This window comes from Mobula birostris, chromosome 6 (assembly GCF_030028105.1).
Source record: "Mobula birostris isolate sMobBir1 chromosome 6, sMobBir1.hap1, whole genome shotgun sequence".
Taxonomy (NCBI): domain Eukaryota; kingdom Metazoa; phylum Chordata; class Chondrichthyes; order Myliobatiformes; family Myliobatidae; genus Mobula; species Mobula birostris.
This window is the reverse complement of record NC_092375.1, coordinates 174,117,893-174,138,611: the sequence shown is the minus strand read 5'-3', so window position 1 is coordinate 174,138,611 and position 20,719 is coordinate 174,117,893. Positions and strand designations below refer to the sequence as shown.

At 44.6% G+C, this 20,719-nt stretch overlaps 1 protein-coding gene across 2 annotated transcripts in view; it reads right to left on the bottom strand.

Moving 5' to 3' along the window:
- The window catches only part of LOC140199600 (myosin light chain kinase, smooth muscle-like), a 356,925-nt gene that overhangs the window by 197,721 nt on the left and 138,485 nt on the right, over positions 1–20,719 (bottom strand). For both annotated transcript variants that reach the window (XM_072261938.1, XM_072261940.1), the window contains exon 3: positions 16,369–16,576. In XM_072261938.1, the coding sequence (XP_072118039.1) occupies positions 16,369–16,576 (208 nt within the window). The remainder of the gene's footprint in view (positions 1–16,368; positions 16,577–20,719) is intronic.

Sequence of the window (20,719 nt, the reverse complement as noted above, 5' to 3'; positions counted from 1 at the left end):
AAATCGTGCAATAACAAAAAGAAGTAAATAAATAAATAAATCTGAGAACATGAGTTGTAGAGTCTTTGAAAGTGAGTGGACAGGTTGTGGAATCAGTTCAGTGTTAGGGTGAGTGAAGTTACCCATTCTGGGTCTAGAGCCTGATGGTTTAGGGGTAATAGCTTCCGGTAAGATGGTGACGCGTGTACACACAGTGGCCTCTTGGGGGCCAACCGAAGGTGCTTTTCTCCTTGTTAAATGTGTTTTTGTACATAGTAAGACTATTCTTTACTCCAATAACCACTTGTACAGCAGGTCTATCGCATCAGTGAGCTGCTCACTGTTTGAAGTCGAAAACAAGGTGTTGTGAGAGCTGGCCGGTGGTTTGGAGAAGGCAAGTCAGCTGGCCAGGGGATTGAATCGGCTCGTGGGACTGGGGAGGAAGTCAAATTGGACTGTTGGGCCGGGGGACTTGAGCTGGCCTGTCAGGTTGCAGGAGAAACCGGATTGGGTTCGGGAGAGCAGACCATGCTGCTGCGTGCTACTTGGAGGTGCTGGAGTTGGTGCCTTCGAGTTGGCATGAAGTGGCGTGCAGTGAAACCCTGAGTGACCGTCTTGGACACTTCTTTAGCAATTGCAAGAGCCTGCTGGACATTGGTTGCTGCAGGCCTGCTTCCCTTGTTTTGTGGGGGTCAGGTGGTGAGGGGGCAGTGTCTCTGCAGTTGTAACTCGAACTAGCCCTCAGTCCTGAGCTTGCATTGTAGAGTGGTGTCCGGGCTCCGTTGGGGGTTGCAATTACAGGCTGAACTGCCGGGAACCATTAATTTGTGGGACTTGGAACTTGGAACTCAGGAACCTGGTCTAAAATTTCTGTTTTTTTTTTATGCAACTATGTTCTTTTTTCCTCTTTCTCATGACTCTGAATGTGCAGGTATGTTTGTGCACCTTGGCCCCTGAGGTACCCTATCTCATTTGGTTCGAATGGCAACTAAACTTGATTTGATTTGATATCTGTTCCTGCACCTGGTGGTGTGGGACCCAAGGCTCTTGTACCTCCTTCAAAATGGCAGCAGTGAGAAAAGAGCATGGCCTGAGTGGTGGGGGTCTCTGATGATGGATGCTGCTTTCCTGGAACAACACTCCTTGTAGATGTGCTCAGTGGTGGGGAGGACTTTACCCATGAAGAATTGCACTATATCCACTACTTTTTGTAGGACGTTTCATTCAAGGGCGTTGGTGTTTCCGTGCCAGGCTATGACAGAACCAGTCAGTATACTTTCCACCGTGCACCTCCAGAAATTTGTCAGAGTTTTGGATGACATGCTGAACCTTCGCACACTTCGAAGAAAGTAACAGCACAGCCATGCGTTCTTTGCAAATGCACTTACATGCTGGACCCAGGACAGATCCTCAGAAATGATAATGCTAAGAAATTTAAAGTTGCTGACCCTCTCCTCCTCTGTTCCCCTGATAAGGACTGATTTATGGACCTCCAGTTTCCTCCTCCTGCAGTCAATAATCGGCTCTTTGATTTTGCTGACGCTGGGTCAGAGGTTGTTGTTGTGGCACCACCCAACCAGGTTTTCAATCTCCCTCCTATATGCTGATTTGTCACCACCTTTGATTTGGCCAACGATGTCGGCATCTTCAGCAAACTTAAATATGGCATTGGAGCTGTGCTTAGCCTCACAGTCAAAAGTGCAAAGCGAGTAGAGCAGGGGATTAATCACACCACCTTGTGGTGCGCTTGTACCGACGGCGATTGCGGAGGAGATGTTGTTGCCAATCCGAATTGACAGGGATCTGCAAGTGAGGAAATTGAGGATCCAAATGGACAAGGAAGTATTGAGGTCTAGGTCTTGGCACTTATTGATTAGTTATGAGGGGATGATAGTATTGAATACAGAGCTGTAGTCAATGAAGAGCATCCTGATGTATGTATCTTCACTGTCCAGATGTTCCAGAGATAAGTGAAGAGCCAATGAAATTGTATCTGCTGTCGACCAGCTGTGACGGTGGACAAACTGGAGTGAACCCAAGTCACTCCTCAGGCAGGAGTGTTTTTGAATGCAAATCATTGAGGTAGGTTACCATGTTTTTCTTGGACACCGGTAAAATTGAAGTCTGCTTGAAGCAGGACTGTACCCTAGACTTTCGTAGCAAGTGGTTAAACGTATCAGTGAACACTCGGGCAAGTTTATTAGCACAAGTCTTCAGTACTCAGTCAGTTACACTGTCTTGGCCAGATGTTTTCCTTGGGTTCACCCTCCTGAAGGAAGCTGTCATGTCGGCCTCACAGACTGAAATCACAGGGCCGTTGGGGGCTGTGGGAGTTTGTGAAGGTTCCTCCAATGCTTTGTTGGTCAAAGCCAGCATAAAAGGCACTGAGCTCATCTGAAAGCAAAACCTTGAGTTCACACGTGTCACTTGGTCTCACTATGTAGGAGGTGACAGCATTCAAGCCCTGCCACACAGCTGTTGACCATCCTTCTGTGATCTAAGTTTGGTCCAGAATTCCCATTTCACGTGTGGGATGGTCTTCCAGAGGTCGTACCTGGACCTCTTGTATTTTACTTGGTCGCCAGACCTGAATGTCACTTATCTGGCAATCCACAGATTGTAGATGGCTTGATTAATCCAGAGCATTTGATTGAGGAAGGCTGAATGATTTTGTGGGGACACTCTCAGCCACAACTGACTTTATGAAGTCCATGACAACTGTGGCGTATTTGTTCATATCCTCTGATGGGTCCTTGAACATGGCCCAGTCCCAGTCAAAGCAATCTTGTACCCCCCTCCTCTGCCTCCTGCAGCCACCTCTTTGTTATCCTTACTTCTGGAGCCTTCCTCGTTAGCCTCTGTCTGTATGCAGGTAGGCGAAGAACAGCCAGATGATCAAATCCCCCGAAATGCTGTCTGGGGATGGAAAGGTATGCATTCCTTACGGTAGTGTAGCAGTGGTTGAGTGTGAGAGGACCCCTTGTGCAGCAGGTGATCTGCTGATGATAACTGATCAGAGACCACTTCAAGCAAGCCTCATTGAAGTCCTTGACAATGAGTTGAAAGATGTCAGGGTAGGATGTTTCTGTTTGCTAATTGCAGCACTCAATATATTACCATTAGTCATTGGCAGTATGTAAACTGTGGTCAGGATCATGGAAGAGACTCTCTCAATTGTTAGAACGGACGGCACTTAATTATTAGACGTTCAGATCAGGAGAAGAGTGCAACAAGACTGGTATGTCTGAGCACCCTGACCTGTCCACCATAAAAGGCAGACTGCCACTAACTGTTACGTCCTCTAAATTAGCATTTCTGGCCATCAGGTGGATTGAGAACCCCTTGGGTTAGAGACCTGTATCCAGTGGGTCCAGAGTGAGCCATGTCTTGGTGAAACAGAGAATGCAGCAATCCCTCATTTCCTTCTGATACAGCAATCCTGCCCTTAGGTCCTCTTTCTTGTTTTCCACTGACTGTAAATTTGGTAACAAGATGCTGCGCAGAGGAAGTTTTACACCTCAGTGTTTTAGTCTGGCTTGGAGTCCTCCCCTTCTCTGGCCATTATGATGACTTGATCTTTGCCTGCTTAAAGGTGTTGTACTACTTTCCTGAGAGTCATGTCCACCAAGTCCTTCAGGAGATTTTAAAATAACTGGTTTGTTTCGACAGTTCAGAAGTACATTATTTAAAGGGAAATCTCAGGCTGCAGATTGCAGCTAATGTAGTTCAGAAGAAGAATATCTAAAAGTTTGGTGAGCTGTCTGCAAAGCCTCGCCTTGTATAACCAGCACCATCTTGGAATGCTTTTTTAATAACATATGTCACTATAGAGTATACTACCCTGAGATTCATTTTCTTGCAAGTATTCACAGAAATCCAACAGAATCAATGAAAAACTATAAAGACTGACAAGCAACCAATGTGCAAAAGAAGACAAACAGTGCAAATATGAAAAATAAATAATATATAGATAATTGAATTACACAAAGAACAGGAGTTGTAGAGTTCTTAGAAGTGAGTCCATAGGTCGTGTTCAGTGATCAGTTCATTGTTGAGGTGAGTGAAGTTATCCAAACTGGTTCAGAAGCCTGGTGGCTGAAGGGTGACAACTGTTCCTGAACCTGGTGATGTGGGACCCAAGGCTCCTGTACCTCTTTCCTGATGGCAGCAGTGAGAAGAGGGCCTGCTCTGAATAGTGGGGTTCCGAGAGGGTGGATGCTGCTTTTTTGTGGCAGGGCTCCTTGTAGGTGTGCTCAGTGGTGGGGACGGCTTTTCCTGTGATGGACTCAGCTGTATCCACCACTTTTTATTCAAGGTGTTGGTGCTTCCATATGGGGCCATGATGCCACTAGTCAATACACTCTCCACTACACGTGTAGAGAAGTTCGTCAAAGTTTTCGATGACATGCAGAATCTCCAAAAACCTCTAAGAAAGTAGAGGCACCATCTTGCCTTCTTTGTAATGACACTTACATACTGGAACCAGGAGAGATTCTTTGAAATGATAACACCGAGGAATTTACAGTTGCTGACCCTCTCCACCTCTGATCCCCCAATGAGGACTGGCTCATGGGCCTCTGGGTCCCTCCTACTGAAGTCAATAATCAGTTCTTCGGTTTTTCCACATTGAGTGAGAGGTTATTGTTATGGTACCACTCAGCCAGTCCTCCTATATGCTGACTTGTCATTACCTTCGATTTGGCCAACAACAGAGGAGTCATCAGCAAACGTGAACATGGCACTGGAGCTCCATTTAGCCTCACTGTCATATGTACAAATTGAGTAGAGCATGGAGCCAAGTACACAGCCTTGCGGTGCATCTGTGCTGAGGAAGATTGTGAAGGAGAACTGACTGAGCAAGTGAGGAAAATCAAGGATCCAGTTGTACAAGGAGGTATTGAAGTCAGGGTCTTGAAGCTTATTAATTTTGAGGGGATGATAGAATGAAATGCAGAGCTCTAGTCTTTGAAGAGCAACGTGATATATGCACCTTCATTGTCCAGAAGTTCCAGGGTAGAGTGAAGAGCCAATGAAATGGCATTTGCTATAGACCTACTGTGATGACAGGCAAACTGGATTCGATCCTAGTCAGTAATTCAGAAGAAAACACAGGGTCGCTGGAGGCTGTGGGAGTTCTTGAAGATGCCTCCATGTTTTGTTGGTCAAAGCAAGCAGAGCAGGCATTGAGCTCATCTGTGAGTGAAACCTTGTTGTCTTATACAGTATGTTGCTTGGTTTTACTTTACAGGAGGTGATAGCATTCAAGCCCGGCCACATCTGTCAAGCATCCTCCTGTGATTCAATTTTTGTCCAGAATCCTACTTCACATGTAAGATGGCTTTCCAGAGGTCATACCTGGACCTTGTTATATTTTACTTGGTCTCCAGAAAAGAATGTCACTGATTGAGCCCTCAGCAGACTGTGGATCTCTTGGTTCATCCAAGTCTTCTGTTTGGGGAAGACTCTAAATGATTTTGTGGAGATAGATTCATCCACAACTGACTTTATAAAGTCTGTGATAATGATGTCATATTCACTCAGATCCCCTAAGTCCTTGAACATAGTCAGGTCCACCCAAATCAATCCAATAGTCTCTTCTCTAGCACCCGCGATCACCTCTTCGTTGCCCTTACTTCTGAAGCCTTGCTTTCTAGCCTCTGTGTGTATGCAGATAGGAGGACAGCCAGATGTTCAGATTTCCTGAAATGAGGTCTAGGGATGGAACGGTAGGCATTCCTGAGGTTGCGTAGCAGTGATCGAGTGTGTTGGGACCTCTGGTACTGCAGGTGACATGTTGATGATAATTGGTCAGAGATTCCTTCAAGCACAAGAGGAAAATTACCAGTCCAAAGCCTGCTCCTGATATAGTTTCACTAAGTCCAAGCCAGAATCCAACACCAGAATCAATCAGAATCAGGTTTATTATCACCGGCATCTGACGAGAAATTTGTTAACTTAGCAGCAGCAGTTCAATGCAATACATAATCTAGCAGAGAGAGAGAAAAAAAATAATAAATAAAATAAAACATAATAATAAATAAACAAGCAAATCAATTACATATATCGAATAGATTTTTTTAAAAATGTGCAAAAACAGAAATATTGTATATTAAAAAAGTGAGGTAGTGTCCAAAGATTCAACGTCCATTTAGGAATCGAATAGCAGAGGGAAAGAAGCTGTTCCTGAATCACTGAGTGTGTGCCTTCAGGCTTCTGTATCTCCTACCTGCTGGTAACAGTGAGAAAAGGGCATGTCCTGGGTGCTGGAGGTCCTTAATAATGGACACTGCCTTTCTGAGACACCGCTCCTTGAAGATGTCCTGGGTACTTTGTAGGCTAGTGCCCAAGATGGAGCTGACAAGATTTACAACCTTCTGCAGCTTCTTTCGGTCCTGTGCAGTAGCCTCTCCATACCAGACAGTGATGCAGCCTGTCAGAATGCTCTCCAGGGTACAACTATAGAAGTTTTGAATGTATTTGTTGACATGTTAAATCTCTTCAAACTCATAATAAAGTACAGCCGCTGTCTTGACTTCTTTATGACTACATCGATACGTTGGGACCAGGTTAGATCCTCAGAGATCTTGACACTGAGGAACTTGAAGCTGCTCACTCTCTCCACTTCTGATCCCCGTATGAGGATTGGTATGTGTTCCTTCGTCTTACCCTTCCTGAAGTCCACAATCAGCTCTTTCGTCTTACTGACTTTGAGTGCCAGGTTGTTGCTGTGACACCACTCCACTAATTGGCATATCTCACTCCTGTACACTCCTTCGACACCACCTGAGATTCTACCAACAATGGTTGTATCGTCAGCAAATTTGTAGATGGTATCTGAGCTATGCCTAGCCACACAGTCATGTGTATACAGAAAGTAGAGCAGTGGGCTAAGCACACACCCCTGAGGTGCACCAGTGTTGATCGTCAGCGAGGAGGAGATGTTATCACCAATCCTCACAGACTGTGGTCTTCCAGTTAGGAAGTCGAGGATCCAGTTGCAGAAGGAGGAACAAAAGCCCAGGTTCTGCAACTTCGCAGTCGGGATTGTGGGAATGATGGGAATTAAATGCTGAGCTATAGTCAATGAACAGTATCCTGACGTAGGTGTTTATGTTGTCCAGGTGGTCTAAAGCCGTGTGGAGAGCCATTGAGATTGCCTCTGCCTTTGACCTATTGTGACGATAGGCAAATTGCAATGGGTCCAGGTCCTTGCTGAGGCAGGAGTTCAGTCTAGTCATGACCAACCTCTCAAAGCATTTCATCACCGTCGATGTGAGTGCTACCGGGTGATAGTCATTAAGGTAGCCCACGTTATTCTTCTTAGGCACTGGTATAATTGTTGCCTTTTTGAAGCAAGTGGGAACTTCTGCCTGTAGCAGTGAGAGGTTGAAAATGTCCTGAATACTCCTGCTAGTTGGTTGGCACAGGTTTTCAGAGCCTTGCCAGGTACTTCATCGGGACCTTCTGCCCTGCGAGGGTTCACTCTCTTTAAAGACAGCCTAACATCGGCCTCTGAGACAGAGATGACAGGGTCATCAGGTGCAGCAGGGATCTTCGTAGTTGTAGCTGTGTTCTCCCTTTCAAAGTGGGCATAGAAGGCGTTGAGTTCATCTGCTAGTGAAGCATCGCTGCCATTCATGCTATTGGGTTTTGCTTTGTAGAAAGTAATGTCTTGCAGACCCTGTCAGAGCTGCCGTGCATCTGCCATGAACCTGAACCACAAGGTTCAAGATCAGCTACCACTCTACAACCATTCATTTCTGAACTGAACAGCAAAAGCTTAATCACTACAGTTTAGCAAAACTATAAATACTTTTGAAAAGTGACAATATAGCAAAATATTATATAATATATTACAAGGGATGAAGGAGGATTAAAGTACAAAACTGAAGGACTAAAGGAAGGTAGCCAAAGCAACTGAACAATTGGAAATCAGTCAATGATTTTTTTGTTGCAGGTGACTCCAGCAAAAGAGGGCATATTGTTAAGGTCAAATTCAGCTGTGGGCATTACTTTAAGCATGAGAACGGTTACTTAGAGAGAGTGAAATAGCACAAGTTAGTGCTCACAGGAAATTGAAGAAAACTTCAGAAATTTTAATTAAAATTAGAAACTAAATCTCCAGAAAGCTCCCAAAGTTATCCTTTCAGCCAAGCTCTCTATTATCCCTTAACTTCCTCAGCCTTTATTCCAAATTTAACACCCAAAGCACATGGCAATGTTTCTGACATTATTAAGTAAATGGAAACTGTTGTCCAAACAAGTTTGTTTTCAATGATATTAATCCACCAATAGAGAGCACTGCAGCAGTAGATTGGAAAACAGTAGACAGAAACCTTCATAAGCATGTGGATGGAGGAGGGAACAGCTCAGGCAAAACACAAAGGCATGAGTAGAACTGTACTCTTAAGTCATATAGTCTTAGTTAAAAGGCATTATCTAACAACACACTTCACATATTCTAAATATAATAATTTGTACTATTCTTCTGCTACCATCTTCACATAATTATGATTTAGGAATCAAATTTGTAAATATTTTGCATTCATTAACAGTAGTTTCATACTTCCAAAAGTATGGTACGGGCACCACGGTAACGTAGCCGTTAGCATGTCACAATTACAGCTTGGGGTGTCAGAGTTCGGAGTTCAGAGTTCAATTCCAACATCATCAGTAAGGAGACTGTATGGCCTTCCTGAGGGTTTCTCCTGATGTTCCGGTTTCTTCCCATAGCCCAAAGACGTACCAGTTAATAGGTTGGTTGGTGATTGTAAGTATGTCCCATGACTAAGCTAGGATTAAATCAGGGATTGCTGGGTGGTGCGGCTCAAAGGGCTGGAAGGGCCTATTCTGCACTGCATCTCAATAAATAAATAAAAAAAATTTTAAGAAGAGCTAAATGCCTGTTAAATTTCACTTGTAAGCTTGTAAACTCCTCAACTAGGAGTTGAAGATGCCACCGTCTACCTGCTGAACCGTGTCTACGCCCACCTGGACAAGCCAGCGAGCACTGTGACGGTCATGTTTTTTGACTTCTCCAGTGCGTTCAACACCATCCGCCCTGCTCTGCTGGGGGAGAAGCTGACAGGGATGCAGATGGATGCTTCCCTGGTGTCATGGATTCTTGATTACCTGACTGGCAGACCACAGTACATGTGCTTGCAACACTGTGTGTCCGACAGAGTGATCAGCAGCACTGGGGCTCCACAGGGGACTGTCTTGTCTCCCTTTCTCTTCACCATTTACACCTCGGACTTCAACTACTGCACAGAGTCTTATCTTCAGAAGTTTTCGGATGACTCTGCCATAGTTGGATGCATCAGCAAGGGAGATGAGGCTGAGTACAGGGCTATGATAGGAAACTTTGTCACATGGTGTGAGCAGAATTATCTGCAGCTTAATGTGAAAAAGGCTAAGGAGCTGGTGGTAGACCTGAGGAGAGCTAAGGTACCGGTGACCCTTGTTTCCATCCAGGGAGTCAGTGTGGACATGGTGGAGGATTACAAATACCTGGGGATACGAATTGACAATAAACTGGACTGGTCAAAGAACATTGAGGCTGTCTACAAGAAGGGTCAGAGCCGTCTCTATTTCCTAAGGAGACTGGGGTCCTTTAACATCTGCCGGACGATGCTGAGGATGTTCTACGAGTCTGTGGTGGCCAGTACTATCATGTTTGCTTTTGTGTGCTGGGGCAGCAGGCTGAGGGTAGCAGACACCAACAGAATCAACAAACTCATTCGTAAGGCCAGTGATGTTGTGGGGATGGAACTGGACTCTCCGACGGTGGTGGCTGAAAAGAGGATGCTGTCCAAGTTGCATGCCATCTTGGACAATGTCTCCCATCCACTACATAATGTACTGGTTGGGCACAGGAGTACATTCAGCCAGAGACTCATTCCACCGAGATGCAACACAAAGCGTCATAGGAAGTCATTCCTGCCTGTGGCCATCAAACTTTACAACTCCTCCCTTGGAGGGTCAGACACCCTGAGCCAATAGGCTGGTCCTGGACTTATTTCCTGGCACAATTTACATATTACTATTTAACTATTTATGGTTTATTATTATTTATTATTTATGGTGCAACTGTAACGAAAACCAATCTCCCCCGGGATCAATAAAGTATGACTACTACTTCCAAGCACAAGTTTAAGTGTTATAAACAACTGTCACTATACTGTATGTTTGTTACAATGGTAATTTTAGGTACTGGTAAAATGCTTGAGAAACAGTTGGAGTTGAATCATTTCAGTGCTGCAGATCATGGTTATGAAGGCAATAGTTTCAGGAATTACCAATTATCTCAAATTATTGTGGTACTTTTTCAAAGTGAGTGTAAAAAGGGCTCGTTTAATTAAAATGTGAAATGAATAGAGGACTTATTGGCAGTCCAGATCGAGAAGACATTCTGGAAAGCAGCCATTCAGGAAGGTGGCTCACTGTCTGCTCTCAAGAACAGTTCCTGATGCCATTATCACAAAGAATGAATCAATAGACCCGGATGGTAGTCTGCCTCCCTGACCCGGATGGTAGTCTGCCTCCCTGGTGCCAGGGTCCGGGATATTTCTGATCGTGTCCAAGATATCCTGAAGTGGGAGGGTGAGGAGCCAGAGGTCGTGGTACATATAGGTACCAATGACATAGGTAGGAAAAGGGAGGAGGTCCTGAAAGGAGAAAGGAAGGGAGTTGAGAAAAAGGACCGCAAAGGTAGTAATCTCAGGATTACTGCCTGTGCCACGCGACAGTGAGAGTAGGAATGCGATGAGGTGGAGGATAAATGCGTGGCTGAGGGATTGGAGCAGGGGGCAGGGATTCAAGTTTTTGGATCATTGGGACCTCTTTTGGCGCAGGCGTGACCTGTACAAAAAGGACGGGTTACACTTGAATCCTAGGGGGACCAATATCCTGGCAGGGAGATTAGCGAGGGCTACTGAGGTGACTTTAAACTAGAACGGTTGGGGGGTGGGAATCAAATTAAAGAGGCTAGGCATGAGGAGGTTAGTTCACAACAGGGGGATGGGAACCAGTGCAGAGAGACAGGGGGGTGTAAAGTGAGGGTAGAAGCAAAAAGTACAAAGGAGAAGAGTAAAAGTGGCAGGCCGACAAATCCAGGGCAAGCATTAAAAAGGGCCACTTTTCAACATAATTGTATAAGGGCTAAGGGAGTTGTAAAAGAGCGCCTGAAGGCTTTGTGTATCAATGCAAGGAGCATTTGTAATAAGGTGGATGAATTGAAAGTGCAGATTGTTATTAATGATTATGATATAGTTGGGATCACAGAGACATGGCTCCAGGGTGACCAAGGATGGGAGCTCAACGTTCAGGGATATTCAATATTCAGGAGGGATAGACATGAAGGGAGGGGAGGTGGGGTGGCGTTGCTGGTTAAAGAAGAGACTAACGCAATAGAAAGGAAGGACATAAGCCAGGAAGATGTGGAATCGATATGGGTAGAGCTGCGTAACACTAAGGGGCAGAAGACGCTGGTGGGAGTTGTGTACAGGCCACCTAACAGTAGTAGTGAGGTTGGAGATGGTATTAAACAGGAAATTAGAAATGTGTGCAATAAAGGAACAGCAGCTATAATGGGTGACTTCAATCTACATGTAGATTGGGTGAACCAAATTGGTAAAGGTGCTGAGGAAGAGGATTTCTTGGAATGTATGCGGGATGGTTTTTTGAACCAACATGTCAAGGAACCAACTAGAGAGCAGGCTATTCTGGACTGGGTTTTGAGCAATGAGGAAGGATTAATTAGCAATCTTGTCGTGAGAGGTCCTTTGGGTAAGAGTGACCATAATATGGTGGAATTCTTCATTAAGATAGAGAGTGACATAGTTAATTCAGAAACAAAGGTTCTGAACTTAAAGAGGGGTAACTTTGAAGGTATGAGATGTGAATTAGCTAAGATAGACTGGCAAATGACACTTAAAGGATTGACGGTGGATATGCAATGGCAAGCATTTAAAGGTTGCATGGATGAACTACAACAATTGTTCATCCCAGTTTGGCAAAAGAATAAATCAAGGAAGGTAGTGCACCCGTGGCTGACAAGAGAAATTAGGGATAGTATCAATTCCAAAGAAGCAGCATACAAATTAGCCAGAGAAAGTGGCTCACCTGAGGATTGGGGAGAAATTCAGAGTTCAGCAGAGGAGGACAAAGGGCTTAATTAGGAAGGGGAAAAAAGATTATGAGAGAAAACTGGCAGGGAACATAAAAACTGACTGTAAAAGCTTTTATAGGTATGTAAAAAGGAAAAGACTGGTAAAGACAAATGTAGGTCCCCTACAGACAGAAACAGGTGAATTGATTATGGGGAGCAAGGACATGGCAGACCAATTGAATAATTACATTGGTTCTGTCTTCACTAAGGAGGACATAAATAATCTTCCAGAAATAGTAGGGGACAGAGGGTCCAGTGAGATGGAGGAACTGAGCGAAATACTTGTTAGTAGGGAAGTGGTGTTAGGTAAATTGAAGGGATTGAAGGCAGATAAATCCCCAGGGCCAGATGGTCTGCATCCTAGAGTGCTTAAGGAAGTAGCCCAAGAAATAGTGGATGCATTAGTGATAATTTTTCAAAACTCGTTAGATTCTGGACTAGTTCCTGAGGATTGGAGGGTGGCTAATGTAACCCCACTTTTTAAAAAAGGAGGGAGAGAGAAACCGGGGAATTATAGACCGGTTAGCCTAACGTCGATGGTGGGGAAACTGCTGGAGTCAGTTATCAAAGATGTGATAACAGCACATTTGGAAAGCGGTGAAATCATCAGACAAAATCAACATGGATTTGTGAAGGGAAAATCATGTCTGACGAATCTCATTGAATTTTTTGAGGATGTAACTAGTAGAGTGGATAGGGGGGAACCAGTGGATGTGGTATATTTGGATTTTCAAAAGGCTTTTGACAATGTCCCACACAGGAGATTAGTGTGCAAACTTAAAGCACATGGTATTGGGGGTAAGGTATTGATGTGGATGGAGAATTGGTTAGAAGACAGGAAGTAAAGAGTGGGAATAAACGGGACCTTTTCAGAATGGCAGGCGATGACTAGTGGGGTACCGCAAGGCTCAGTGCTGGGACCCCAGTTGTTTACAATATATATTAATGACTTGGATGAGGGAATTAAATGCAGCATCTCCAAGTTTGCGGATGACACGAAGCTGGGTGGCAGTGTTAGCTGTGAGGAGGATGCTAAGAGGATGCAGAGTGACTTGGATAGGTTGGGTGAGTGGGCAAATTCATGGCAGATGCAATTTAATGTGGATAAATGTGAAGTTATCCACTTTGGTAGCAAAAATAGGAAAACAGATTATTATCTGAATGGTGGCTGATTAGGAAAAGGGGAGGTGCAACGAGACCTGGGTGTCATTATACACCAGTCATTGAAAGTGGGCATGCAGGTACAGCAGGCGGTGAAAAAGGCGAATGGTATGCTGGCATTTATAGCGAGAGGATTTGAGTACAGGAGCAGGGAGGTACTACTGCAGTTGTACAAGGCCTTGGTGAGACCACACCTGGAGTATTGTGTGCAGTTTTGGTCCCCTAATCTGAGGAAAGACATGCTTGCCATAGAGGGAGTACAAAGAAGGTTCACCAGATTGATTCCTGGGATGGCAGGACTTTCATATGAAGAAAGACTGGATGAACTGGGCTTGTACTCGTTGGAATTTAGAAGATTGAGGGGGGATCTGATTGAAACGTATAAAATCCTAAAGGGATTGGACAGGCTAGATGCAGGAAGATTATTCCCGATGTTGGGGAAGTCCAGAACAAGGGGTCACAGTTTGAGGATAAAGGGGAAGCCTTTTCGGACTGAGATTAGGAAAAACTTCTTCACTCAGAGAGTGGTGAATCTGTGGAATTCTCTGCTACAGGAAGCAGTTGAGGCCAGTACATTGGCTGTACTTAAGAGGGAGTTAGATATGGCCCTTGTGGCTACGGGGGTCAGGGGGTATGGAGGGAAGGCTGGGGCGGGGTTCTGAGTTGGATGATCAGCCATGATCATAATAAATGGCGGAGCAGGCTCGAAGGGCCGAATGGCCTACTCCTGCACCTATTTTCTATGTTTCTATGTTTAATAGAGCCAAGAATCCCAGTTGCCAATTCCCCCTCTGGACCCACCATCTTGCCAACTCTCCATCCTCCCTTATGACGTACCTCAAAACTTTGCCAGAATGTTGGTTGCCTGACCTCAAGTAATATTGTCTCAAATTTTGTTCACTGACATTGCTGTGAGGCACCTTGGAATGCCTTCCATGTATGGTTGCTAAAGAGGTATAAGTTGATTTCATTCTCACTCAAGTTGGTCCAAAACTTGCTTGAGGGATTTAAATGGCTGCTTTGGCTGTTTTTTTTTACCCACATTTCTTTAAATGGATGCTTTGGTTCCTTTTTTTTAAAAGAATGTAGGTATTTTATGGGAAGGTACTGATTATTCTTTTTGTTGGGGGTTGGGTGAAGCTTCCTTTCTTGGCACTGGCTGGAGTACAATATGATTACATGGCTTGTGGTGTGAAATATATCAATCCTGAGATTAGACCTGGCTGAACTGTAGAGTATTTTCCACATTGGTGATACAGGTAATGTCAAAAATCCCGCGTGCAACTTGTTAAGAACACCACACGAAGCAATGAAGTCATGTTGATCCAAAGTGGATCTATCGATGGTCACTCACAACCCACCCAGGTTTATGTCACAATTTTGACTCTGTAATTGGGTAATTCAGAGGGACCATCCTGGGTGGGTCTCCTTTAAGTTATTTCCATAAGGGCTGTCCATCATGCCACCCTCCCAGCCCGCCACCACAGTGCTGACTTCCCACCCACCCTGCCTATATGCACATCCCACTGACTCCCCTCACTGCAGTCAGCTGATTGCTGCCTTCAGCCACAGTATAAATTGTCATTGTCACTCAAGGTGGTTTGGAATATTGCTTGAGGGATTTAATTAGCTGCTGTTGCTTGATTCCCTTTATTTCTCCGCTCAACCCTTGTTGATCACAGTCCCCTGACTCATTCCAGCTATCGCCAATCATTGACCCTGGACACAAAGCCCCTTCCCCCCAGCTTCAGGCTCCTCTCATGTGACCCATTTCTGTAACCTTTATGCGCTCTCTGCCTCCTTATTGTGCAGAGGAAAGTTCTTCCCTCCTGCAAAGTCTATTTAGTAGAACATACTGATCCAGTATTATCTTCCTGCTCAAGACAACTATTGGGCTGCCACACAGTGATTCAGTGACTTAACCCAATAGTTGTTTTGAGCAATATGGGAAACAGAAAGGGGGCCTCTTACCTCTGCTCCTCACCTGCATATCAACTCCCCTAGTGCCCCTCCTCCTTCCCTTTCTCCCATGCGCCACTCTTCTGGAGTCAGAGTTATAGAACAGTACAGTACAGAAGCAGACCCTTCAGCCCTTCTACTTTATGCCAGCCCATTTAAAATGCCTTGTCCTATCTTCTCTTAATCTCCTCTCCTATACGATCACTATTCTCCAGCCCTCTGCATTCCCACCTATCACCTCCCTGCTTCTTACTTTATCTACCCTCCCCCACCTACCTGGCTTCACCTATCACCTTCTCCTCGCTTGCCCTCTTTTCCCCTCCCCTGCCTTACCCTGAAACCCTCCCCCTTCATTTCCAGTTGTGTTGAAGGGCCTCATTGTCCATTTCCGTCGATGCTGCCTGACACCCCCAAGTTCCTCCAACATTTTTTGTGTGTTGAACAGGAAGGATGTGGTTTTTTGTCTGCTGCATTTTCAACTTATGATACATTTGAGAAAACATCATCTTCAACCGGAAATCAGTTATTTTCTGCCTTTTATATCTTGTCTAATCCCTTATTGAAAGATTCCCATTGAAACATGCAGTACCTACAGGTACAAGGTACTCTCAAGAGGACCCCAACCTTGGAGGCTTGCATGCCCCAATGATACAGGAGAGCTATGTTGGCTGGAGTCACGGCATTGTGCTTTGGCTCTCGGTAGGGTCACCCATGCCAATCAGAGCAAAGGGTAAAGGAGTGGTCCGCTGGCCCTCCAAGTGTGAAGGTTCAGCTCAGGGCCAACAACCCTGACTGGTAAAACAAAATTGTTACAGAAACAGCAATGAAGAATCCTCTACATCTGTGTGCGATGGCATGGTCAGAACCTTCATTGCTGCCCGAAACACCGGTGGTGTAACGGGCAGGAAGTACAGGTGCAAAGTTAGGCTGAAGTACTATTGTTTAAAACATCTCCAAAAGGAATAACAAAATGAAACCTTGCTCTGAGGAACTGTGCATGGCAGCTCACAAGTTGCAGAGGGCTGACTGTTGCTTGCTAGAGCTTTTGATCTATTTTGAATAACAATTGCTTTTCCAACAGATCAATTAAACAAACTTACCGTTCACCGTTAACTCCACAGTTACTTGTCGAACCCCAGCGACATTGGCAGTTTCACAAGTAAACTTCCCGGCATCTTCTTTCTGCACTTCTTTAATGACAAAGCTAAAAGTCCCACGTGGACTTTGTTCTATAATGTACCGGCCATCCTTTGGGACACACTGACCGTTCTTATACCATGTGATTTGAGGCTCTGGATGTCCCCTGACCTGAAAAAAAAAACGCTATTAACTGTGATGATCAGAATCAGAATCAGGTTTATTATCACCAGCATGTGACGTGAAATTTGTTAACTTAGCACCAGCAGTTCAATGCAATACATAATCTAGCAGGGAGAAAATAAATAAATAAATAAATAATAAATAAATAAATCAAGCACATATATTGAATAGATTTTTAAAAACGTGCAAAATCTGAAATACTGTATATTAAAAAGAAGTGAGGTAGTGTCCAAAGCTTCAATGTCCATTTAGGAATCGGATGGCAGAGGGGAAGAAGCTGTTCCTGAATCACTGAGTGTGTGCCTTCAGGCTTCTGTATCTCCTACCTGATGGTAACAGTGAGAAAAGGGCATGCCCTGTGTGCTGGAAGTCCTTAATAATGGACACTGCCTTTCTGAGACACCGCTCCCTGAAGATGTCCTGGGTAATTTGTAGGCTAGTGCCCAAGATGGAGCTGACTAGATTTACAATCCTCTGCAGCTTTTTTCAGTACTGAGCAGTACCCCCTCCATACCAAACAGTGATGCAGCCTGTCAGAATGCTCTCCACACTACAACTATAGAAGTTTTTGAGTGTACTTGTTGACATGTCAAATCTCTTCAAACTCCTAATGAAGTATAGCTGCTGTCTTCCCTTCTTTATAACTACATCAATATGGTGGGACCAGGTTAGATCCTCTGAGATCCAGAAACTTGAAGCTGCTCACTCTCTCCACTTCTGATCCCTCTATGAGGATTGGTATGTGTTCCTTCATCTTACCCTTCCTGAAGTCCACAATCAGCTCTTTCGTCTTCCTGATGTTGAGTGCCAGGTTGTTGCTGTGGCACCACTCCACTAGTTGGCATATCTCACTCCTGTATGCCCTCATCACCACCTGAGATTGGCCTTACAACAATAAGGCCAATTTCAGATAGGCCACACTTGGAGTACTGTGTCCAGTTCTGGTTGCCTCACTATAGGAAGGATGTGGAAGCATTGGAAAGGGTACAGAAGAGATTTACCAGGATGCTGCCTGGTTTAGAGAGTATGCATTATGATCAGAGATTAAGGGAGCTAGAGCTTTACTCTTTGGAGAGAAGGAGGATGAGAGGAGACATGATAGAGGTGTACAAGATAATAAGAGGAATAGATAGAGTGGACAGCCAGCGCCTCTTCCCCAGGGCACCACTGCTCAATACAAGAGGACATGGTTTTAAGGTAAGGGGTGGGAAGTTCAAGGGGGATATTAGAGGAAGGTTTTTTACTCAGAGAGTGGTTGGTGAGTGGAATGCACTGCCTGAGTGGAGGCAGATACACTCGTGAAGTTTGAGATACTACTAGACAGGTATATAGAGGAATTTAAGGTGGGGGGTTATATGGGAGGCAGGGTTTGAGGGTCAGCACAATATTGTGGTCCGAAGGGCCTGTAATGTGCTATACTATTCTATGTTCCATGTTCAAACACAAAGAGTAACGGGAAAAGAAGTCCTTTGATCACTTTTTGGAGAGGCATCATACTTACGTTCAAAGGAATCGTTTTGGACATTACATCCAATACTCAGGACACCCATCATCAGCAGCTCCACAGAGGATTGCTGATGATGTCCTCCTCAAAAGGGCGGAATGGCAGTATTACTGTTAGCACAGTGCCAGCAACCTAGGTTTATTTCTGCTGCTACCCGTAAGAGGCTTGCATGTTTTCTCCATGACCACGTAGGTTTTCCCTGGGTGCTCCAGTTTCCTCCCACATTTCAAAAGTGTATGGGTTAGCAGATAAATCAGTCACATGGGAGTAATTGGGTGGTGCGGGTTGTTGGACTGCAGAGACCTGTTACTATGCTCTCTCTCCAAATCAGGAACTTACAACCTTTTTTTAATGCCATGAACCAATACCATTAAACAAAGAGTCCAGAATGAAGCATAAATGTACCGATCTGAGGGCACAGGTGAACATTATACCTGACATTAAGGACATCTGGCAGAAGTCCTTCATCCCCATTCAAACGTAAGCATGGTTAAGTGGTTTATTTATTCTTCTTCATTTTAAACTCACCTTCACATTTGTAATTTATTTCTAGTAACTCAAGCTATTCTACAGAACTTATTATATATATCTGAACGGCTGTGTGAATGTCAATAGCTGTTTGGAGCCTCAAGATCTGCCACGATGCCTAGTTTCTGACTGTGGCCAGCTATGGGATGGGCCTAGTTTCTGACTGTGGCCAGCTATGGGATGGGACCAGTTTCTGACTGTGGCCAGCTATGGGATGGGCCTAGTTTCTGACTGTGGCCAGCTATGGGATGGGCCTAGTTTCTGACTGTGGCCAGCTATGGGATAGGCCTAGTTTCTGACTGTGGCCAGCTATGGGATGGGACCAGTTTCTGACTGTGGCCAGCTCTGCTTCACGGGATGTCTGCAGAAGCCCACTTTGAGAGCAGTCACTTCTATAGTCAGAAAGGCAAGTGTAGCCACAGAGAATGCTCCGAAGAAAGCACGTACTAGTGCCAAGCCTGATTAAACTTGATCCAACTCATTGACTTGTCTAATCCTCCACTCAGTTATATTGAGCAACGTTAATTACAATTTTGAAAAGAAAACTTAAGTTGACTGAACTTGGTTCATTTATAATAATAGATGTCTATGCGCACCAGACATCTATATAACTTCAAAATTACTCCTGGCCTTGATAATCATTCATGAAGGTCTATGATTGAATGATAAGATGAACAACATGATTCATAGGTCTACTGAAATTTACCATATAAGGTTTTTTTAAGTCATTGTCATTTCAGGTAGTTAAATGGAGTAAGTTCCAATTCCACTATTATCTGGCAAGTACTCTGTAGCAGACATTAGAAGTGAAATTGCCCTAGAATTAGTGTCGGATCTTCTATTGCCTACACTACCAAGTCCCTTCAAGTTCAAAGGTTCCCAGTCTGCAGCCCACAGAACCCTCGGTTTATGGGAGGGGCCCATGGCATTAAAAAGGTTGGGAATTCCTATTCTAATTGATAATAATTGAGGTGCAATTGCATGCTCCTTTTGTCGGCTAGAAACTACATCATTTCCTGTGACACAAGAGATTCTGCAGATGTTAGAAATCCACAGCAACACACACAAAATGCTGGAGGAACTCAGCAGGTCAGACAACATCGATGGAAAGGAACTGACAGTTGCCATTTCAGGCCAAGACACTTCATCAGGACTGGACAGGAAGGAGGAAGAAGCCAGAAGGAGGAGGTGGGGAGGGGGGAGGGGAAGGAGTAGGATCCAGAAGGTGATAGGTGAAGCCATATCACCTATATCAGGTGATATCAGGAATCAAGCCATATCAGGTGGGTGGGGTGGGGATTGAAATAACAAGTGGAAAAGGCTGAGAAGAAGGAATCTGATAGGAGGGGAGAGTGGACCATGGGGGAATGGGGAGGAGCAGGAACTCCAGAGGGAGGCGATAGGAAGATGAGAAGAGAAGAGGTAGGAGGGAGCCAGAGTGGGGAATGGAAGAAGAGGGAGGGAAGGGTGAGAAATTAACAGAAGTCAGAGAAATCTAACTTGCCATCAGGTTGGAGGCTAGCCAGACAGAATACGACGTGTTGCTCCTCCAACCTGACTGCGGCCTCATTGTAGCAATACGTCCAGCCATGAACCAACAGATTTTTACAGACAAATTCAGATTCCAGAGATAAATGTGCCCTGAATTTCTATTCGTTAGCATTTTATTAGAAGTGTTACGTGCTTTTCCCCATCATGCCACCAGGAGCTGGGGTTTGAAGAAGACATTTTCTCTTGGCTATCTACCCACATCTCCCGGACAATCCTGCCTGCCAAACACCCATACATTTAATCGAGGTGTGCAGGCTCTCGTGGTGTGAACATGATCATTCAAAACTACCCTACCGAAGAAGTGCCAGAAATCAGACAAATAACAGCCATTGGTTAAGTATGAAAATCTTTGAAAAGTCAGGAAGAACAAAACCAATTGAAGAACCTCTCTGGATTTGCTTAGCAGGTGAAAATGTGTCTATAGCTGTTGAAATACTATTTTACAAGCACAAAGTAGTAACTAGTTGTAGCAGTAATCCAACAGCATCTCCCATTTGTTAGACTTATTCGTTTACTTCAGTGATAATTTCCATCAGAAATGTAAGCCA